At 44.9% G+C, this 15,921-nt stretch overlaps 1 protein-coding gene across 4 annotated transcripts in view; it reads right to left on the reverse strand.

Annotated features, from left to right (window-relative positions):
* Window positions 1-476, reverse strand: part of ERMP1 (endoplasmic reticulum metallopeptidase 1) — a 48,640-nt gene extending 48,164 nt beyond the window's left edge. For 3 of the 4 annotated variants that reach the window (XR_002909116.3, XR_002909115.3, XM_024218147.2), the window contains exon 1: window positions 23-353. Coding sequence is in view for 2 of the 4 variants with exons in the window: in XM_024218147.2 (XP_024073915.1) it covers window positions 23-309 (287 nt within the window). In the remaining 2 variants the exon portion in view is untranslated. Of the gene's footprint in view, window positions 1-22; window positions 354-414 lie in introns of those variants that run through there. The other variant, XM_024218148.2, reaches the window with a different exon arrangement.
* Between the last annotated feature and the right edge of the window lie 15,445 nt (window positions 477-15,921).

The raw sequence follows: 15,921 nt of genomic DNA on the forward strand, positions 1-15,921 counted from the left end.
GGGTCGCGGGCGCTGCCCGTACCTGGCCCGGGGGGCGCTGAAGTCCCGCGGCCCCGGCCGGCGCAGCAGCTGCCGCAGGGAGAGCTGCACCAGGGCCCGCAGCGCCAGCAGGTAGAGCAGCACCAGCAGCGCCCCCCGGGCCTCAGGCAGCAGCCGCCACCGGGAGCCGCCGGCGGGGCAGTCCCGCTTCTTCCCACCTGGGTCCGCCTCCCCGCGCCCCGGCAACGGCGGGGGCTGCGGAGCCCGGGACTCCCGCTCTCCGCCAGCAGCGCGGAGCCGCCTCACGGCCACCGCCGCGCCCCGCTCCATAGAGAGACGGAACCGGCACCGCCCGGCGGCCTGCGCGGCGGCTGCTCTGCAAGGACGCTACGGGGCCGGAGAAGGGTCAAACCAGCTCGGCTAGGGCCGCCCCACCTGGATTTCGCGGGGGAGGTGCCGGCTTCCGATGAGTCACATGGGGAGACACCGGCAGCCATTCCCCCCTCCCCTGGAAGCTAGTGGGCGTGAAGATGCCCCGCGGCCCTCGGGGGGTCAGGGGCAGACCGCGCGCTGCTGAGCCCGGCGGGCCCTGCCTGTGGGGGCTCCCTGCCGCCAGGAGCGCTAGGAAAGCAAAGGGCGGCTTGGTTCACGCCCCCAGCTCAGTTCCGTTCAGTATGTTCCTGCCCTGGCTGCCTGTCGGCCAAAGAATACAGCACAGGAGTCTGACTAGTAATCTATCGAGCCCGTCATAAATTAGGTCGAGAGAGGCCAATTTTCAGACGTGCTGGCCATTCCTAACTTCAGCTGGAAGTTGAAGATGGTGAAGTCAAGGGCAGGTGCAGATAATCAGCACCTCTGAAATTCAGCCCCTACGTGCCTCTTGCTCTGTGACTGGGTCCCTGGCTGACACTGAGGATTGGTTGTAGTGAGTCAGGACCACACCCGGGCAAGTCTCTCATAGGGTAGAGCCCTGGCCTCTGCTACAGAACCCCCTTCCAGAACTGGCCCACCAGGCACCTTCACTAGCTGTCTTTTTAGCATACGTTGAAAGACTCTTCTCTTCCAATTAGCCACTCCCTTACCATTTGGGGCCCTCTCTCATGTTTCTGGTGTCTCCTGTATTAGTATCAAATACCTTTTGACAAATGGTTTGCCTTGATGGTCACTGCTATTCCATCTTGTCAGCTTCCTTGGCTCTGTTCTTTAACTGATTTTATTTCTTTTAGAGGTTTGCTACTTCAATTTAGTCTAAGATGCATTTGATCTGTGCAAGACACCCTATACCTGGATTAGTAAATAAAAATATAATCAATTGGTCCAAAGTTTGACAGACCTGAATAAGACCCTGAGGGAGAAATTCCAAGCACCTCCATCTTCTTTCCTCCCTGCTTGTATGTTTTTCCATCTGAGTCATAGAATCAGCAGTTGTAACACCTCTTGGCTAAACAAACAGGCCTGAAAGAGAAGGGACAGGTTGAAATGCAGTGACTACATTCCCAACAAACTTAAGGTGTTTTTTTGTAAGTTTCCATATTCTAGTTCAGTGTCTCTTTTTACCTGATGCAATTCACATGTCGAAGTCAGAGTATGTTTATAAATTTCACTGCAGTCTATGTCACTACACAACTTTTTTTTTTTTTTTTTTTTAAGGCCTCCTGGCATAGTGCTGGAGTTAGTGCATTTCTTTCTTTATTTTTTCCATTTGTACCTTATTTGTTTTCTTTCTCTCTCTCCAACCCCACCTCCCCCACCCCCACAAAGGGAACACTATTGGCAGGGCCGGCGCAACCCATTAGGCGACCTAGGCGGTCGCCTAGGTCGCTAACATTTGGGGGGCGGTGACTGCGGCGGCCGGATCTTCGATCACCCCGCTCGTTGGCAGTATTTCAGGGGCGGGACCTTCCGCCGCCTCTGTTGGAGGTGGCATTTCAGGGGTGGGACCTTCCGCCGCCTAGGGCGGCAAAAAAGCTGGCGGCGCTCCTGACTATCGGGACAAAATTTAGTTTCCATAAAAATGAGTTTGATTGAAAGGAAAATTACTGGGAAAATGTCCATTGTTAAAAAAAAAAAAAATCAACGGTAACAGGATTTTCCTTAAAGTAAGCATATATGATCATTCCCACACAAAGCTTGCAACTCATACTCTGTAACAATGAATTAACTGCAACAACAAAAGTGTGAAATTAAATCAAAATGAAAATCTTTGCTTAATCATCTGTGTAAATATCTACATTATAATAAGGTGTTGTTAGCAACATAAGTCAGGAAAAGTGTTTTTTTAAATATATGGGGCCAGATCTTCAACTGGTGTAAATCCATGTAACTTCATTGAAGTCCTTACTCAGTTTTTGAAGTCATTTGGTGTTTTACCTAAGTAAGGACTTTAGGATTGGGTCCCATGTCCTTTATTTTTACCTGACCTATAATGCCAGCAATGCCAAGGCATTGTGCCCACCATTCCAGAGACTAATTTACAAAATAAGAGCGTGGGTCCTCATCCCTTACTTACCTGAGTAATCCAATAGAAGCCCATTCTTCCCCAAGAGCAGAATCACTTGAATTTAATGATTATTCAGGGAACTACTCTGGTGAGTAAGGACTGTAGAGACAGGTCCTACATTCTTCACGTGGTAGATGGTATGAAATCTTTTTAAAAGAGGAGAAAAGAAAAGAGGAATCTCACCTCTTCCTCCTACCCTGCTTGCTGGCTTCATGGCAAATTCTGTGGCCCCTAATCAAGTAAAACTAGTCCCATTCATTTTGTGAATGGGCAAGGGACTGAAATAGCTGAAAAATTTGAATCTCCTGCTGCTCACTGGAATTGAGGCAGCAGGGAGAGTAGAAATGCAAGCAACCCACTGTCCCAGGTTTATTATATTCGGGGGACCCTCAGTTTGAGGATTAGAATTTTAATATTGTTTCAGCCCTTTTAAAAAAAAGTCATAAGGGGTTTGTTTGGGCTTTTTTATTATTGGGGATATTTGGAAACCAAAAATATTTATTTTCCAGGTTAGAAGCAAATCTGAGACCTATCAGTGTTGACAGCATGCTTTGTAGGCCAAAGTTCTGTTTTATTATTCTAACAGACAAGGTGGGTGAGATAATATCTTATTTTGGACCATCTTCTGTCGGTCCAATGGAAGCTATTACCTCATTCACTTTGTCTCTCTATCATCTTTGGACCAAAACAACAATACTGCATACGTTTTATTATTCTGTCAATTCAAACTTCACAACCAAATTCTCTGCGTTATTGAAGAGAGTTTTGTGAGACTTCACCAACTGACAACACTCTTATGTGCTCGGAAAAGTTGACACAACACTTAGCATAGCACTTTGTAACCTGTGTCAAGTTGGATGGATGTTGCACCATGCATATGTTCCAATATGACCTGAACGTCAGTCAAAAATACCATGGAACAGAGCCTTTAAGCTATGTTTCTCAGGAAGGAAGCTTGGTTTCTTAACAAAAGGATTTGACCTAATTTTGGACCGAATGATTCAGCAGTTTTTCAGTTCAACTTTGTTTATGTCAAGTAAATACGTGCTTATCTTAGGATATAATCCTTTTACTGCCACTCCATTTTCTCACAGGGCAATCTGTCAGGAAAGCCTTGTTCACTGGAGCATGTGATTTGATTTTAAGCATTATTTTAATTGGAGAAAGAATAAGATTTCAGTATCTGATCCTTAGGGACTTGAGGCCTGCTCCTATTAAAATTAACTACAAAATTCCCAGGTCCAGATCCTTCAAAGGTATTTAGGCACCTATCTCCCACTGAGTTACAGTCAATGTGTTTTGTCAGTGAATCACATCACACGCTAAAAAAAAGCACTTTTAATTCAGTCGTTGTGACAATCACATCCTTAAATTGGCTAACTGTGTGATCTTGTTATGACTTTGCCATTCCTCATACCCTTCCCCACCTCTCCCTAATGTTTCTTCCTATCACTTGCTGCGACTTGTCGTGGTAAGGTCTTGGGAGCAGGGTTTGTTTTTTACTAGGTGTTCTGTAAAGCTATCAGAACACTTCTGGTCTGGGCACTGTAAAAGTAATAAAAGTAATGATAAACAACACTGTGGTGCTCCAACAAATTGGAGGATGGGCATGGAGGTATAGCAAAGGGAGTTGCAGAAGACAGGAAGTGTATTTTATCAGCTTTCCTTCCCCCTACATTAGCCTCACAGCTCCCCATCACCACACAAAAGGCGCTTTAGGCAGCAGTGACATGGTTAAAGCACTAGGGACCTTGAGCTTATTCATACAGGCAGAGCAGAAACTAACTCCTGATATAGTCAGAAGCTGAGCTGACTGAGGCTGGATCTGATCAGAGGTCATTTCTCTTGCAGCCAGGTGGAGGGCATTCCCTCCATCTTTCACTTGTAAACTGAAACAGGCCATAATCCAAGAAAAGCCTCTTAGTAGAGTACAAAACTCTTGCATGCCAAAGGAATTCAAAATGGAATTCACACAAGTTTAAACAGTCTAGAGATTTTTCTTTTATCCCCAACATTTTCTCATGAAAAAGTGAAAGGGGGGGCATGTTTATTTTGGGCTATGGAATGGACCAGAAGAGGGGAAAAGAGAATTCAGGTGGTAGTACTGCACAAAGCTGCCTGTCCAAAGAGCAAATATGTTTCATGTATTTCCATACATTTTCATAACTTTCTGTTAACTTTAGCTGAATAAACAAATAGCAGAGCTGTGACACTAATACAGAGCACAGCAAGTCTCTCAGAGGAAAATTACACAATATAATCACGCTGGTCTCAATTATTTTGGTAATTTATTTAAAGTACAATACAATGGATGGAGAATGGGGCTGGGGAGCATTGGAGGAAATCTACAAACCCCTTCTAATAGTAATGTAACTAGTATTGACCCTTTACTTCTAGTTATTAGTCTACAAATATATGCAGCCATACACTCAGTGTTACATCATACACAACTGAAGAGCAAGTGAGGGCTGGGGACTCAAACTCACAAATTTATACTGGCTACCGACCATGTCCAGAAAGGTCAGTAGCAAACAGTTCATGAAGCACATTTTGATAGGAAATGTTTTCAGTCCAGAAATTTAGACCAGTTCTAATCACTAAAGCACCGTAAGCATTTATAAGGCGACACTGTCCTTTACAATAAGGGTCCTTTACACCACTTTGGCAATGTAAAGGAGCCTTAAAATTTTTACACCTGTTTTATACTCCAGGGGGAATTCACTAAGAACAATGGAACAATTCACTAAGCAGGCAGGCTACTACATTCTGCTCTGCCTGAGGGGATAGAGCCTGTCCCATGCCTACCTCCTCAGAAACACCCCAAAAGCCCTGCCCTTCCACACCGAACATGCTTCAATAGTGAGCGAGAGGGACAGAGTGTCTTTCTCTCTCTCTCACAGGACAGCCCAGCCCTCCCTCTTCACCCTCCCCCCCGCGCCGTGCTCATTTATGTCTCTACCGGCTGCTCTGGGTGTCCAAACCGACCTGCCTGCAGTGCCGGGGAGGGGCGCATGACCGCTCTTGTAGCTTCCCTTTGCTTCCCCGTCAGAAATCATTTTTTCTGCGGGGAAGCAAAGAAATCCACAGGGTCATGAATTCTGTGCACGTGCAGTGATGCACAATTCCCCCAAGAGTAGAAGTGGTATTGAGACAATGAACTGTTCATCATGAACAGTAAACCAACAGAATGAATAACTCTTTCTATATCTCAACTTCAAAGCCTTCTGTCTCCTGCATGTACATTAATCAGAACCAAATCACCTCTGAGGAGGCTCTCTCTTAAAGGGTATGTCTACGCTGCAATGTAATCGCAAGCTTAGTGGGACTCAAGTCAGCAGACCCATGGCTTGAGAACCCATGGCTTGAGCATCTACATTCACGGCCAACCCTAGGTTAAGAATGCAATTGTGGTTAATGTTTAATCTGAGGTAAACAATTGGGATACAGTGGCGGCCAGTCCAGCTACACAAAGGGTGCTCCCCGGAAAAGCCTGTTTATGTGCCAAGAGTTTCCACACCAAAAAATGTCCCCGGGTGTGCCCTGACACCACCTACCCTTTCGTGTATGCTTACCATGCCTGCCTACAAACTGAAATCTGCCGCCCAGCGCTCTGCCATGTGTTGTACCTTACTGGTAGATGCTTCTTTTAAAAGACAAAATGTGGCTGTGTACCTCAGGGAATGTATTTACTGCTGTGAAGTGTTTCATTCATTGCAAGAGTTAACCTTCTGTTTTCAACAATGTATGTTCTGTAAGGCTACCCTTGGGGTTTTTGTTTCCTTGCAGCTGCAACCTTGTCTGTGGGTGCTTCCTCCACACTAGCACAAAGGCTGTCCTAGATTAGAAGGCAAAAAAAGCAGACAAGGGAAGACATGTTTGTGATTTGATGCGTTCCTCCGAGACTGACAGGGCTCAGCTGAATGCATGGAGGCTTACACTGTCGGAGAACATGCGCGCCGACCAAGAGGGCTGGAAAGCATGCAGGTAACAAGAGCGTAACATGCAAGAGGAGATGTTGTGGCTTATGGGGCAGCAAACAGACATGTTGAGGCATCTGGTTGAGGTGCAGTAAAGGCAGCTAGACCTTTGAGTCCTGCTGCACCCAATGATGAATCCGCTGTCCTCCTCACCAAGTTCCATATCCTCCTCTCCCAGATGTCCTAGAATGCGGGGGGCAGGGGGGGGGGGGAGAGAGGAGGAGCTCCGTTATCCCTTGAACTCAACTCCAGGGGATTCTTCATGGAGCAGAAGGCTCTCATTCCCACAGCTTTGATTGCAAGACAATGCAATTGTAATAAGCTACGTATCCTTGCCCTTCCCCCTGTGTTATCTTTGCTATTCATTGTGGTCTCTGTTCAGTGTTAGCATAATAAAAATGCAGGGATTGAGGACAACAGGCTCTTTATTCACTGTGCACACTGTGGTTGGTGGGGGTTTAGTTTACAGGGCAGTACATGCAAAAAGGGGGGCAGCTTGGTAAGGAACAACACACAGAACTATCACATCAGTGTTGCGTCATTCATGAAACTGGTTTTCAAAGCCTCTTGGAGATGCAGTGCGCCTCAATATGCTCTTCTTATTGCCCTGGTGGCTGACTGCTCATAACTGGCAGCCAGGCGATCTGCCTCAACCTCCAATCCCACCAGAAACTTTTTCCCCTTACTTTCACAGACATTATGGAGCACACAGCAAGCAGCAACAACAATGAGAATATTGCTTTTGCTGAGGTCTAACCTAGTGAGTAAACTGCGCCAGCGCCCTTTTAAACATACAAAGGCACATTCCACCACCATTCTGCATTTGCTCAGCCTTTGGTTGAACTGCTTCTTACTGCTGTCCAGGCTGCCTGTGTACGGCTTCATGAGCCATGGGAGCAAGAGGTAGGCTGGGTCTCCAAGGATAACTATTGGCATTTCAACGTCACCAACAGTAATTTTCCAGTCTGGGAAGAAAGTTCCTTCTTGCAGCTTTCTGAAGAGACCGGAGTTCCTAAAGATGCACGTGTTATGTACCTTTCCTGACCATTCCACATTGATGTCGGTGAAACGGCCCTTGTGATCCACTAGCGCTTGCAACACCACTGAGAAGTTCCCCTTTCGGTTCATGTACTGGTTGGCAAGGTGATCTGATGCCAAGATAGGGATATGCATTCCATCTATCACCACACCACGGCAAAACCATCCACTATGTCCTGCACGTTTCCCAGAGTCACTACCCTTCTTAGCAGAAATGAATTGATTGCCCTGGCTACTTGGATCACTGCAGCCCCCACGGTAGCTTTACCCACTCCAAACTAATTCCCGACTGACTGGTAGCGGTCTGGCGTTGCAAGCTTCCATAGGGCTATTGCCACTCACTTCTCAACTGTCAGAGCAGGTCTCATTTTAGTATTGCTGCATTTCAGGGCTGGGAAAAGCAATTCGCAAAGTTCCATGAAAGTGACCTTATGCATTCGAAAGTTATGCAGCCACTGCTCCTCATCCCATACCTGCATAACGACGCAGTCCCACCAGTCTGTGCTTGTTTCCCCAGCCCAGAAGCAGCATCCCACCATATAACAAGCTCAGCTGCTGCCACCAGTATCTGCGAATTGCTCCATTCCATGGCTTCCAGCACTGCTATTTGCATGGCATCACATTGTTCCGCGTGGCAGCTCCTGGCTAGGCTCTGCAGTACCACAGGACGATGCATGGAGTATTTGCGATGCTCACAACAACAGTGTACAACTGAGCGGGGTCCATGCTTGCCATGCTGTGGCATCTGCACGGGTAACCCAGGCTTAGACGCGAAAATGATTGTTGGCCATTTTTTTCAGGGACAGAGGAGGCAAATGCATCATGAGAGGCTGACAACATGTACCCAAAACAACCGGCAAAAATGTTTTGTCCCATCAGGCATCAGGAGACAAACACAGAATTCCAATCGGCAGCAGGAACTGTGGGATAGCTGCCCACAGTGCCTTGCTCCGTGAGTTGATGCTAGCCATGGTAGTGAGGATGCGCTCCACCAAAAGAATGTGCATAGTGGGGACATGCAGCATCGACTTTGTAAAATCCGAGGCTAAATGTCAACAAATAAATTTGACCTAATTTTGTAGTGTAGATCTCCTATTCCTGAATCTAAGGGTAAGGATAAGGTTGTGAAATATGGATTCTATTCCCAGATCTCCTACAGATTTGCTAGATCAAATTCAGATGTAATGTGTAGTGGTGGTGTAAGTTGGTAAGTGGGTAGGAGGGAGTCTAGACTGGTGTAACATGCACTGAGGAGCCAGAAGAAAAGGGGTAACAGAAAAAGAAAGGAACAGGAGAGTGCAGGTGTAAACTAAAGTAGCCTCCCGCACACCCATTTGAATTCTCATCTTCTTTTACCTACTTCTTGCCCTTCACTATTTATTTTGTATTCCCTCACCCTCATATACACCATTTTTGCCCATTAACATTGACTCTAGATGTGCCTCCAGTTGACACTGGGCAAATAATTTTGGCCAACATTTTAAAAAGTGGCCACTGTTTTTGTGTACCTCAAATTTTGGATTCTCAACTTGGGATACATTGGGCCTGAACATCAATTGCACTGAGCACGAACAGTTTCCACTGAATTTGTGTGTCTTAATTCTTAGGTTTATAAAACACATTGAGACCTTTTGACGGGAGACACTATAGAAGTGCAATAGTATTATTAAGGGCTTTTAGGAGAGGGAGATAATTGTCATTTTAGCACTGGCTCCCTAACATCAATAATAATTGTACCAAAACTGCTCATACACAGTTGAAGAGCTGAAGAGCATCTGCAAATGGGTTTGACATTTGTTTTTAGTTCAGCAGTTTTTAGTTTAGACAGTAACACTTATACCTGTGGATGCTGTGTATTGAACCTGGCAACACACCTTCTACAGCGAAGGCTGAAATGGGCTGGTATGGGCCTCTGTAGCATTCCAGCATATTTTTTCAATCCAGAATTCACATTGGCAATAACGTATAATTTGGCTGAAGCCTCTGAGTTTACTATTGCATGGGGAGGAAGGAAGAGGAAGACACTGCTACATTGACCCATCCTCCTCCCCTTTTCCTCTGTGGTGCTAAGGAGCTCATCTTATTCCTCCCACAGATTTGAGCTGAGCCCTGAAGAGTCTCAAAACATTCCTTTACTCTTCACTCTGCCTCTGCATAGCTGTGTCAATCTTCTGCAGAGCAGAACTGGGTCTATTTTCTCCTCTTAATCATCACTGAGAAATGACTCCTAAACGCCTGGTGTCACCTCTGACAAAGCAGCAAACATTCCCTTCCCCTGCAGTGCACCAGAGGATTAAAAGCTAAATCCAAAAGAAAATATGATCCATTTTTAATAAAATCACTCCTAAAGACTTAACAGTACTTCCCTCCTGGCCAGTGGAACAAACTAACTAATATACCCCACACTGAATATTGATCAAGTCACTAGCACCTAAATTACCGGATCACTAGGACAAGCAAAACAAACAAGCTACTGCTACAGAACCCTGCACAGAAGTGTCACACTAGCAGACTACCTGTACCACAGTGAAATGTATTCTTACCAAGCACAGAATCAGTAACCAAAAACAAGCAGCGGAAGCTGGGAGAGGCAAAGTACAGTGCGAACTCAGGCCCTGATCCAGCAAAGCACTTATTCACAAAAGGAATTGGGCCCCATAAAAGAACTTTGCAACCCAGCTCTAATGTGGTGAAAGGGTCTGATTGTGTATGCAGCAGCCCCAGGATTTGGAGAGCACAAAGGCAAGTTTTGTAGCACCTTTGCAGTCCTCTTGAGCTGACTTGTATTGTGTACTCCTCAGGTGTGGTGAAGGATCTGGCCCATGGCATACACACTCAAAAACGTGAGATGAGCCACAACCAAACTCTAGTTCTCAACAAACACTGGCATGATTCAGATCCAAACTTTCAGGCTTGCCCGATTCATGAGGTGACACATAACTGTCGATCCAAACACCCATGCCTAATACAAATACAACCACACCTATTATGAATTCTTACCCACCTACCTCCCCAACCCAACCTTGCTTTCTTAATAGTGTACAACTGCCTCTCTGAGTGTAGGAGGAGCCTAAAAATGACTTAGGAAAAAAAAGGAGTTCCTATCTTATACTGCTGTTTGAGCTAAAAATCCTGTACAATGCACATATCCCAATTGAGAGAGATTGGTTTGTTTGACTAGACTGAACATGGAGAAGAATGAACAACAGGAACTAGTGGTTTGCAATACAAATCAAGAGCTTATGTGACACTGGAAGGTAGAGGAAGAGCTGCATATCCAGCTCAGACCTGGGCTGCTGTTATCTGAAGAAGGTAAAATAATCCATAGCATGGTGTTATACTTTAATTATTTTAGACGGACTTCTGGGCAGCATTCTGCCATTCTCAGCCTTCTTGTTAAGATATGTATGTGAGCTACCTTATTGCCTGTATTAGTTTAGGCTATCCCTCACTTAAATGACATTAACGGAATAGGAAAGAAAGATTTTATTAAATAAGCTGGCTTCTTACCTCTATGCTCCAGGAACAATAATTATCAGCAGCTATGTAACACCTGAAAGTTGTGGGGGCAAAACTGATGTGTAAGGGTGTAGTCAGGGCCAATTTATAGCCTCAGATAAAGATTAGAAAGTATCTGATTGTACAGAGATTACACGGCACAGACATTAAGTGGATTTCAGCATGCATTGCTATTTGTGTTCTTTGCTCTCCCCCCCCCCCGACTTTTAATCTGATGACAATTAACAAAGGTTTATTCTGATGTGTTTGTCACTCACTTATTAAAAAGACACTCCACAGTTGACTTTCAGTATGAAAATATCTTCAAGTCAAACAATCCCTTTTGTAACTGGTTACATAGTTCTGCTGTAACGTAGCTTTTATAATGATTGTGTCACAGTACCAGCCATTTACATGGAGAGATTTGTTCTGTCCCCTCTCCCACCTTTTTTTTGGTACCTCATTCACCTCAGTGGTGTTTCCTGCCTCTTAAGGCCAAGGGACAAGGTGCCATTGTTGGTGCTTAAAGAAAAGAAAAAATGATTAATAATAAAATGATATTGCTTTGCTCTTACCTAGTGCCTTTCGTTTAAGCATCACAAAGCTCAGTACTTGAATTTTTCTCCTTTCTGTGAGCCTGATCCTGCTAGGTGCTAAGCATCTTCAACTTCCACTGAATTCACAGGATCAGACTTTGACAGAGTAAATTAAATATTTATGGGGAATTTCCTTATGTGGGTTGTATTCAAACAGGAGACTGGGATTCAGGATTTCTGTATTCTATTCCTGGCTCTGCCACTGGCTTGTAACATGACCTGGGAAAGAGTCATTTAAACTTGCTGTGTCTCAGTTTCTCCATCTGCAGAATGGAGATACTATTATTTGTCTAACATACAACCGTAACGTGTAACGTCATGAATCTTTGAAGGTTATTTAGAGTCCTCAAATGTAGATTGATAAAAGAGTAAAAATTATTATCTATTATTCTATTGGCATAGAAAGTACGCTTATTAAGTTTGCGGATGATACCAAACTGGGAGGGATTGCAACTGCTTTGGAGGACAGGGTCATAATTCAAAATGATCTGGACAAATTGGAGAAATGGTCTGAGTTAAACAGGATGAAGTTTAACAAAGACAAATGCAAAGTGCTCCACTTAGGCCTGGTCTACACTAGGACTTTAATTCGGATTTAGCTGCCTTAATCCGAATTAACCCTTCACCCGTCCACACTACAGAGCCAGTTAATTCGAATTAAAGGGCCCTTTAAATCGATTTCTGTACTCCACCTCGACGAACGGAGTAGAGCCTAAATCGATTTTGTTAATTCGAATTAGGGTTAGTGTGGACGCACACCACCGAATTACTGTGTTTAAGTTAATGGGGTAGTGTGGCCGCACACCACCGAATTAATGTGGTTTAAAACCGAATTAAGGTGCTTAGTGTGGCCGCGCACAATCGAATTTATACAACCTGTTTCCCAAATTCGAATTATCTAAATTCGGATTAATCCTGTAGTGTAGACATACCCTTAGGAAGAAAAAATCAGTTTCACACATACAGAATGGGAAGAGACTGTCTAGGAAGGAGTATGGCAGAAAGGGATCTAGGGGTTATAGTGGACCACAAGCTAAATATGAGTCAACAGTGTGATGCTGTTGCAAAAAAAGCAAACATGATTCTGGGATGTATTAACAGGTGTGTTGTGAGCAAGACACGAGAAGTCATTCTTCTGCTCTACTCTGCACTGGTTAGGCCTCAGCTGGAGTATTGTGTCCAGTTTTGGGCACCGCATTTCAAGAAAGATGTGGAGAAATTGGAAAGGGTCCAGAGAAGAGCAACAAGAATGATTAAAGGTCTTGAGAACATGACCTATGAAGGAAGGCTGAAAGAATTGGGTTTGTTTAGTTTGGAAAAGAGAAGACTGAGAGGGGACATGATAGCAGTTTTCAGGTATCTAAAAGGGTGTCATAAGGAGGAGGGAGAAAACTTGTTCACCTTAGCCTCTAAGGATAGAACAAGAAGCAATGGGCTTAAACTGCAGCAAGGGAGGTTTAGGTTGGATATTAGGAAAAAGTTCCTAACTGTCAGGGTGGTTAAACACTGGAATAAATTGCCTAGGGAGGTTGTGGAATCTCCATCTCTGGAGATATTTAAGAGTAGGTTAGATAAATGTCTATCAGGGATGGTCTAGACAGTATTTGGTCCTGCCATGCGGGCAGGGGACTGGACTCGATGACCTCTTGAGGTTCCTTCCAGTCCTTGAATCTATGAATCTATGAATTATTGCCTGACAAATCTGACGTGTCCTAATACTGGTAACAATATTAGAGCTACATTCTGGTTCCGAGAGCCAGGGGAGCACCTTCAGTGCCTGCCTGAGCAAGTGATGTGTGAGGGGAACAATATGTCTTTGTAGCTGGTCAGTTGTGGAGATGTAGCACTGCTCCCAGCACTGCCCTGCTGGTGTGCAGAGATAGATGGGATCATGGTCATCTGCTCTCTAAGTTGAGCAGCACTGGTTGCTTCCCCATCACACACACAGTCAACAACTTTGTGGCTGCCTTTTGTGCAGGGGCTCCATGTGTCCTCTGTTCCTGTGCACCCATGCTGGCAGCCATGAGAGAGCTCTGAACTAGGAAGCAGTCTGATACTAGAAAAGCTGCTTGTACTTGCAACCCAGTTTTTACATTTTAATCAAAAGATCCTTTTGGAAGCCAGCTGCTGGAGAAGGGGAAGTTTCCCTACACAAAAAGTGTTCCTTTCCTCCTGTCCTTCCAGAGGGAAGTCACAGTGGCAAGATGAGAACGTGGGGACTTTTGAAATGTTCTAACTACTAAAATGTGGTAAGTGCAGAGCACAGGATTGAGGTGACAGGAGATATTGGGTGTTACTTCCAACTGAGTTACTGTCTCATTTGTGTGTCCTTGGATGGGTCAGTTGACTTCCTTGTACCCAAGCATGAAAGTGGGTAAAAGTAGACTCTTGCTGAAAATATACGGTCAATACCAGATCTTTCTAGTACCCGCAGGGCAGGGAAAACTCCTAGAAATCTGGTTACAGTAACATTATTAATTACTGAGGGCATCCAGTCTAAGTCCATGATTACTAAAACTAACCAGAGCCTGAATTATGAGCGGTAACTGAAATGATGATATATGTGCACTCAGGAGCAGGAGAGAGTTAGGTTGCTGTGTACATTATGGGCTAAATCATGCCTCATGTGGTAGAGCCAGGCTGGGAAGGTTGAAAAGTACAAGGTGATGTCAGAAGACATTAGACCTTTGTAAGGCTTCATAATTATTTTGGTGCGGGGTGAAGCATGACGAAAAGCAGAGCTTATTCTAGCTGTACAAAGGCATAGCTTGCACTCTCTTGTCCAGGCACAGGGGTATAACCTCATCATAACCCTGCTCACCTATTTGGTCATGACTGCCGCATCCCTAATCGTGCTCCCCAGTGCCTCAGACCAATTGTGTCTGCCTCCTTCCAGCACAGCAACCCAGGGCACAGCTGTAACTTGGCCCTATTCTATATTTTTGTTTACAATATTGGAGCACGTACACATTGATGGATTTGGCATCACAAAACCTCAGGTAAGGTATGGGAGCATTAGCCCCTTTTGACAAGAGGGGAAACACAGGCACAACAAGATTAAGTAACTTGCCCAAGGCCACACAGAAATTCAGTGACAGAACTGGGGACTGAACCCAAATTTCCTGATTCCCAGTGCGGTGTCTTAACCACAAGACATTCCTTCTTCTCTTGAGTATTTATTTTGTCTGGGTTTTAGGGAGATTTTTGGACATAGTTCAGTGCCCTTTGCAGCTGATTCACTTGTCTGTCTTTTGCAGCCAGCCCTGTCTCTGTTATGCAAATACATCCAGTTCCACATATCAGTCAGAAATGAGAGCCAGACATGTGGCAGAAAAGTTCCTTTGCTTCAGCCTCTTACAGAGGGGAGCTTCAAGCATTTTTTGCTCTGGCTCAAAAAGTTGCTCAGATGGTTCCTTTTTATTCTGAAGAGTGTTTGGTGCTCTCAGAACATCATTTGTGCGAGGTTACCTTGGGGCTTACAGTTGGCATTTTGTGGCAGGTGAGTTCTGCAGGTCTGGGCTCCACAATCGTCACACCTTCCAGCTGCGCGCGCGCACATTCTCACACACACACACACACACACACACACAGATAAATACAAGTAACAAGATAATCTTCGGCACACAGCACACATCTTCCCTCTTTGATCAAAACGGTCTTCCACACCATGTCTCTTAACCCCTGGCATACATGCTTACAGCCAGGCCTACAGAAAACGGTGGGGGGTAAGAAGCATTTTCCGGTGTCTGATAGAATTCAGCCACTTGTCAACCACCCCAACATGTTCAAGGGCATTGCTGTGCACATGAGGATGCATGAGTAGTGACCTGCTGCTCTCCCTGTTAGTTCCACTGACAATCCCAAGTTCATAAGACTTCAGAGGAACAACTCTCTCTCTCAGGAATGTACCAAATGAGATTAAAATATCTCCACTAAGGATAACAACCCAAACCACCACTATTAGGCCTTTACCCACTGCCCCCGTGCAGGTCAAACACTGATTCACTGATATGTTCTACAGGGACCTAGAACAACACATAGAATGCTTTTCAGCATGGAGCTCAGACTTGCTGCCATGCAGGTAAGACAACTATTGTCTTCACCAGTTATAGGATCTTATGCAGAATTGTCTCCTATTATGTGGGCTCAGCCCTCCTGCTCATAGAATTTGATGTTACTCTGAAGTACTGAAAAGTTATTTCATTGCTCAGGTTCAGGCAGAATGTTCCTTTTCATTTTCCATATTCCCTCTGTGCATGTCAAATTAATACACGGGATTGTTAGGTTTATCTACAATTTATGACTTACTCCAAAATGCCTCTTCACCATTGTT

The sequence above is a fragment of the Terrapene carolina genome, unplaced genomic scaffold, assembly GCF_002925995.2.
Source record: "Terrapene carolina triunguis isolate 2854851 unplaced genomic scaffold, T_m_triunguis-2.0 Scaffold113, whole genome shotgun sequence".
Classification (NCBI taxonomy): domain Eukaryota; kingdom Metazoa; phylum Chordata; order Testudines; family Emydidae; genus Terrapene; species Terrapene triunguis.